This window comes from Zeus faber, assembly GCF_960531495.2.
Source record: "Zeus faber genome assembly, chromosome: 14".
NCBI lineage: Eukaryota > Metazoa > Chordata > Actinopteri > Zeiformes > Zeidae > Zeus > Zeus faber.
Window position 1 is genome coordinate 13,394,928 of NC_137200.1, and position 7,588 is coordinate 13,402,515.

The window sequence follows — 7,588 nt, forward strand, 5'->3', positions numbered from 1 at the left end:
GATGCTCAAAGGCATCTCTCTCTCTCCCTCTGTCTCTCCCTCCCTCCCTCCTCTCTCTCTCTCTCTCTCTCTCTCTCTCTCCCTCTGTCTGTCCCTCCCTCCCTCCCTCTCTCTCTCTCTCTCCCTCTGTCTCTCCCTCCCTCCCTCCTCTCTCTCTCTCTCTTTCTCTCTCTCTCTCTCTCTCTCTCGCTCTCCATCTCCTTGCTCCCTCTCTACCCAACTCACGTCATTTTGTGCCTATATGTCTTTGGAAAGTATCTCAAGAGTCCACCCATGGTTGTTCTGAGGATAAGAAATGTACACAAAAGGAAATGTGCCCTGATTTGTTTGAGCATCCTCGGAGTCATCATGTACAGATATCTCGGGTAAGTTCGCTGTCTTTGTATTTTGATTATTGTTTTGCCATCGTTTGTCCAATGTGACTAAAATTCAGATGGGTTGCTGCTTATTTGTGTTGTAGGGAACACGGGATACTTGTCAATTTGCATGAACAATGCAAATTCCGAGTGAACCGTGATGCATGTGGTTATGAGATCCATTTGCGTGCTCCCATTTGAGCACAATGGTGTATGTTTACGACTCGGCGCGTGTGACACAAATGTGCGATTCTTCCCCAGGACGTTGGCCGGGGGAAGGAGAATGAGCAGAAATGTGGGTCTGAACGCCAGCTCCTCTCAGTTCACGCTGGAAGGGGAGCCTTTTTGCATACTGGGGGGGTCTGTCCACTACTTCCGCGTCCCCAGGGCGTACTGGAGGGACCGTCTGATGAAAATGAAGGCCTGTGGCATCAACACCCTCACGACGTAAGTGAACCGATAATCAACCCCCTCCCACCCCTATACTTCAGTGTTGTGAATTTCAACAGGGAAAAATCCTGTATCCTTGCAGATTCGTGCCGTGGAGCTTGCACCAGCCAGAGAGGGGAGTTTTCCACTTCTACACGCAACTGGACATAGTGTAAGGACTCGCTTTCTTACCGTGTTGTTACCCTTCACTCCATATTTTCTGAGAGCACATAGCTTATTTGTCTCAATGTGACTTGAGTCGTATCACTTGTTGCAAACTCACTTATTAATCAACGAGAATGTCCATTCTTCTAAGAATAAGTAAGATACTTCACCCTCCCCCTGTGCCCCTGGTAATACTGCTCGCTCCGGGGTGCTTTGGGAATTCCCCCCCGTTGTGTGTCTGGTATCGGGTTTTGTTTTTTATCGTCGTCATCTCGGCTCCAATGCTCAGAGGAGGGCGCGAGCAGATGTACCCACCTGACAACAGCAGCATTTCGACAACAACAGCAACTTCTCAAAGCAATTAACTCCAAGGCTCTGATCAGTTGCAATGTGTCGGCCTAATCAGCCGAGTGTTGTTGTCAAGCACAATGTCGCACACTTCCACGCCAGAAGACATGTCGCCGCACCACATGCAAAGAATAACAATTTCTCTGATTGCATTCTGTGTTTTGATTCCAGAGCCTATATCAACCTCGCTGCCGAGCTGGGACTGTGGGTGATTCTGAGACCAGGGCCGTATATTTCCTCTGAGCTGGACTTAGGAGGGTTGCCAAGGTATGTCTAAGCACCAGTGGTCGATTGGGTTCAAGTCAAGTGAAGCTTATTTATTTAACCCTTAATCACACTCCGGTCTCAAAGGGCTTCGCAGACGTCACATTTCGCATAGAAATGGAAAAAAAACGAGGAAACCTTGAGAATGGGCCAGAGAAGGAGGAATCCCCGGTCCAGGATGACCAGGCTGCCGTGGATGCCGAATGGGCGACATTAATAGCATAACATGACAAATCATAGGTTATGTACGATACACCATGCAGTGTTGCACTAGACAGCAGAGGGGTATTTTGCGCCTCCAGTAGGGATGTGGTCAGAATCAGGACCGGTCCGGAGTGGTTGGAGTGGCGGTTAGAGTGGTCACCACCAATGTGTCCTGGCTCCATATCCTCCAGTTTCCATTGTCCATATCCTGCATAGAGAGCTCCTCACATACGCTCACAGCACACTGACACCTTGTGTTCTTTGCCCCCAGCTTTTCGAGAAACATTCTGTGTCTCGTTGCAGTTGGCTTCTTCGCGACGGAAGCATGAGACTGAGGACAACGTACCCAGGCTTCACCGAGGCCGTCAACACTTTCTTCGACAAACTCATCCCCAAGGTTGTCCCGCTGCAGGTCATTGTCGTCGTCCCGAGTTTGAAATGAGCGCACGGTTGGCTCACTTCAGGCGGTGGCTGTAAATGTCTGTAAATTGGCTGTTTCAGTTCAAGAAAGGGGGTCCCATCATTGCAGTGCAGTTGGAGGATGAATATGGTTCTGTTGCAAAGGATGAAAGTTACATGCCCTTCATCAGGGAGGTAATGGGTTTGCTTCTTTCAAACACACACACACACACACACACACACACACGCACGCACGCACGCACGCACGCACGCACTTACACACACACAGAAAATATGAATATAAATTTTCACTTAAATCTACTATTGTAGCTTTAAAAAAGCTTTGCTGTGTTACTTCAAAAAGGCTTTGGAGTCCAGAGGAATCAGTGAACTGTTGCTTACATCAGACACCCCCACCGGATTAAAGGCGGGAGGCGTGAGTGGAGGTAAAGTGACGTGCACACACGGGCGCATGGACAAACGAGACAGGTACTCACAAACACACATTTGATGCTTTTTTCTCCGTTAGCCATCCGGACGCTGAAGCTGCAGAAACTACATCCAAGGGCCGTACAGGATCTCAGCGCTCTGCAGGTATTATTTAAGCCCTTTCATCGGCTCCCCGAATTCATCGTCACAGAAATCAAATCAGAAATAAAAAAAACACAACATTTTGCCTGAGAACTATCATTTTAATCTATAGCTAATTTTGCTGTGTGTTAGCCGAACAACCCCATGCTGGTGATGGACTGCTGGACGGGCTCATTCGATGTCTGGGGTGATCTCCATCACGTGCTCCCTCCAGAGGGTAATTATGACATTTGGGTTTTTATATAGATATTATTGACACCTTCACATGATAAAATATTCATTATTTCGAGCAGTCCTGCCACACAGTGAGGTGGTGCCATCTCTCTCTCTCTCTCTCTCTCTCTCTCTCTGTTTGCCAGATATGGTGTCCACTGTCAGGGACATTCTGAGAAGAGGCATGTCTGTCAATCTCTATATGTTCCATGGAGGGTCGAGTTTTGGCTTCATGAGCGGTGCACTTGCCAACCCTTCCTACAAAGCGTTGGTCCAAAGCTACGGTCGGTTTCCTATAACTTTTGATGCCTTCATTGGAAAATGCGTAAACGTATGCATTGCATTTTTCAACCAGTGAGTGGCAGCACAGGTTAGATATGTCTCCCCTAGTGCTTTCTACTTTGCAGATTATGATGCTCCTCTGTCGGAGGCCGGGGATTACACTCCAAAGTACCATCTTCTTAAGGATCTATTTAGTCGATACAACAGTGAGTTTGACACATCATATATTTCCGAATTTAACTTATAATGCCATAGTGTACACATACTACAACAATGATATCCTTGCTTTATTTCTACTTTGTGCTTTGTTTGTGGGAGGGGAGAACCTGCCTGATATGCCCACCCTGCAATATAGGGAGGCTTATGAACCAGCCATCATGTATCACCACCTATCCTTGTGGGATGCCTTGAGCTTCACTGAAGGAGTAAGTACAGTATGGAGAGAATGCCTGGATCTGTGTATGTACCATGCACTGGTAAATCTCCATAATACAAAGCCACACATTGGCAAGTGGATTAATTACATCACGGAAACACCGAGCAACATATTCATATCAAGGACCTAAAATGGAGTAGTGCCACCATTCTTCAGGAAGAAAAAACCTACAGTCACTTCTTTGAGGGGTGAAAGAGGTGGGAAACTATTTGGCACTCTCTGCTCCAGAACTTCCCTCGAAGGCCCAGTGATGTTCACACCAGATAGGGGGCGTTAGCTCAGGAGGGGAGATCAATTCCAGCGTTGTGAAGCCCACAATGTGTGGCTTTTGTTCGCGCGGCGCACCACCGCGGAGCTGATTCACTTCTGCGACAAATTCCGAGGCTGCACTTTGCAGTTTGTGCATGCTTGGCATATGTTGTCAACGATTTATGCGACTGCTCTATTGACAAATTCAATAATTCAGACGTTTTTTTTCAGCAATTTGCACCTAATCGTCAGACTATAAAGTGTTAATCGATGGACCTCTATTATAGCTATATCGATCTAATGCTACTCAGCATTGAAGCCGCATTTGTAATTGTGATTTATTTCAAAGTTCTATTTCATGTTGCATTTCATCTTCTGTCCACCATCTATATACAGCATATTTACAGTAAATATATACTGTATACATTGGGTGCAGATGTCTAGATTTCAGCTCTCTCTCTTAAGCCATTTCAGTCGCCCACACCGGTAAACATGGAGAATCTACCGGTGAATAATCAAAATGGCCAGTCCTATGGATACACACTATATGAGACCACCATCACCAGTGGGGGCTTACTCGGGTCCGGAGACAATGTTCGAGACCGTGCCCTGGTGAGTCATTCTTCGCCACGCCGCCGGATACACCTGTAGTATATCTCTTGTAGCCAAAAATGTAGTTAAAATTTGTACAGTAAGAATGAATGTGTCATATACTTGATTCTTTTTAAATTACGCAGAGATTTGTTCTTAACTTAAAGGCAATATATAACCTTAAAATCAATAATGTTTTTATTAGTTTATCATTTTTATGTACAAAATCCACAAACCTTTTATGAAGCACCTGATACCTTGAAAGCAGTTATTGACCACATTGTGTTTTTGAGCTGTTAAAAACGTGAAAGTGATTCTCTCCTCCAAGGTCTTTGTGAACAGAGAATACATTGGTCTTTTCAAGCGCCGCAGCTTAGAGTTGGCGGTTCCTGATGGCAAGGTACGCCATTCGGTTGGAAAAATGAAAGCGGATATCCACCAATCGTAATTACCAGTTCCAAGAGACGTGTTTCAAGGACCTGACGGACAAAATAAAATATTTCTCCTCACAGGGAAAACGGACGCTGAGCTTCTTGGTGGAGAACTGCGGTCGGGTGCACCACGGCAAAGGCCTCGACGAGCAGCGCAAAGGTGCTGGCCAGTTCCGGTTTTTAATGCAGAAGATGCTATGAAAACACTCCAGCGTTCAGTTGTGGCCCTACATATGAGTGTGGAAGCTAATTTTAATATTTCTTGCAGGCATTGTGGGTGACATTTTATTAAATAATATGCCCCTTCGGCATTTCACAATATACAGCCTGGACATGAAAGCCAGCTTTATTGATAGGTTAGTATGCTTTATTAAACTAGAAGCACTGCGATATCACTCTTGTAACTATTATAATGATTTAATCTTTGTAAACAAATGCTTTGTATCAGTCTTTACCAGGCACCGTGGAAGACTCTGCCCAATGTTCCCAGCTTCCCAGGATTTTTCATGGGCAGGTTGTTCGTCTACGGTTATCCCAGTGACACGTTTGTAAAGCTACCAGTGAGTGAATGCCAATTTGTGGTCTTTGCAGTTTTTCCATACTCCGTACATAGATGCATAATGTTGTTTCGGATGAGGTGTATCGCAAGGCCCGAACCCAGTAAGACATTCGAGGATCCCAGTGCAGATACACAGGGAGAGGCAGGTAAAAGTTTCAACCAAAAGGTTTGCACAGGTAAATAAAGGGGCTGAGAAAAGCTTAGTAAAGATGTATTTGAACAGGGTCAAGATAAACAACGGATTGTAGGGTGGACAAAAGACTAAAAATTTCCAAAAATGGTAACTGAGGACAGAGAATATATATGTGTATATATATATATATATATATATATATATATATATATATATATGCAGAGAGAGAGACAAAGACACAAACGGGGAGTCCAGGACGCAGCCGAGACAGGTTGACTGTAGCAGCACGACACAACGTTTGGGTTACAAAGCCAAACTTGCTTTACTCCATAGAGCTGGGGAAAAGGCGTGGTGTTCGTCAACGGGCTGAACTTGGGCCGTTACTGGTCCATTGGGCCCCAGCAGGCGCTCTATCTCCCAGGTCCCCTCCTCAACAGTGGAATCAACCAGGTAGGGCCATGATGAGGACAGCGTATACGTCAGGTCTTTCTCCATCCTCCTCCAGCTCACTCTGAACCAACCTCATCTGTTTGTGTGACTTAGATCATCGTGTTTGAGGAGCAAGAGGCTGACTACAAGATCCAGTTTGAGGAGACGCCTGATCTTGGTATGGCCGTAGAAATCCAGTGATTGTCCTACCGCAGCTGCTAATGGAGTCCGGAGCAACGTTTTAGTTTTTTTTCTTTTGTTTGAATGTATGTTTTTTTTGTTTTTTTTTACCAGTTGCTTACTATCATTGTTATATCTACACCGATCAGCTACAACATTAAAACCACTGGCAGGTGAAATGAATTAGACTTGGGTGAACGAAACAAAATTGAAATCAGCGATATAGGGGGGGGGGGGTTTGCACGCATAAAACGTGTTATAATGTGGCAAATGTGGTCTCCCCATATGCGGGTTTTATTATTTACAAGTAAAGTATTTACACAAAAATATTAATTCCCAAAGCAACAGAAAGCAACAGGGAGACGTGCGTCTCCACTGTCCCAACAGTGGGGACGCACCTTATTTTTTTCGAACAGTACGGAACGGGACAGTCCCTTAACTCAGTTGTTTTTTAAAAATTTTGTTTCATGCATGCAGGAAACAAATAAAAATAAATAGATCTAAAATAAAAAGACAGACACGGGAGCCTGTGTGCACCGCTGTCTGGAGGAGAAACAAAAAAAACCCCTCTGCTCTAATTCTCTGAGTTAGGTTTGGGGGTCCATGTGCCTTTTTGAGCACCTGCCCCTCAAAGTCTCTGCATGGGACTGTAGAGCGGGGAGATGAGATCTGATCACCAGTGGTTACTGGACAGCTCTGGACGGCCCTCCCTCCCTCCCTCCAGTTTCAGAACACGGTAAACTGCACTTACACCGTAAGGCAAGCTGATGGAGGCAGTGCGATGCTCTGGCCAATGTTCTGCTGGGAAACCTTGGGTCCTGGCATTCACATGGATGTTACTTTGACACGTACCACCTACCTAATGATTGTTGCAGACCAAGTTCACCCCTTCATGGCAACGGTATTCCCTGATGGCAGTGGCCTCTTTCAGCAGGATTATGAGCCCTGCCACACTGCAAAATTTGTTAAGGAATGATTTGAGGAACATGACAAAGACGTTTCCCGGATCTCAATCTGATCGAGCATCTGTTGGATGTGCTGGAACAACAAACCCGATCCGTGGGGGCCCCGCCTCGCAACTTATGCCATGGGCACACTACATGACTTTCAAAGTCGTCAGATCGCTGTACTGTTCACACGACACAACTTTCTGTGATTGGGAATCTTGTCGCTGTGGTTTCACACGACATGACTGATCGGTGACAGGGGGTCACACATAACAAGATCTTTCCCCAGGAGTAATCCCTGTCGGGTCTCCAAATTACGCTTTGTCACGAAAACACGTGCGAGAATTGACACCGGAAATGATGCGGTGCCATGCGCGGGACA

The 7,588-nt window shown here is 45.8% G+C and overlaps 1 protein-coding gene across 1 annotated transcript; it reads left to right on the top strand.

The window, feature by feature from the left end:
- Positions 1-273: 273 nt before the first annotated feature.
- LOC307240290 (beta-galactosidase-1-like protein 2) lies at positions 274-6,280 on the top strand (the record flags this gene model as incomplete). Its single annotated transcript, XM_080014028.1, has 19 exons — positions 274-365; positions 618-803; positions 889-957; positions 1,470-1,565; positions 2,070-2,178; positions 2,268-2,360; positions 2,530-2,611; positions 2,695-2,759; positions 2,889-2,973; positions 3,116-3,253; positions 3,377-3,457; positions 3,570-3,676; positions 4,402-4,548; positions 4,856-4,927; positions 5,040-5,118; positions 5,227-5,314; positions 5,407-5,518; positions 5,984-6,100; positions 6,194-6,280. The coding sequence occupies 19 exons, from the start codon at positions 274-276 to the stop codon at positions 6,278-6,280; spliced, it is 1,905 nt and encodes a 634-aa protein (XP_079870154.1).
- Positions 6,281-7,588: the final 1,308 nt, after the last annotated feature.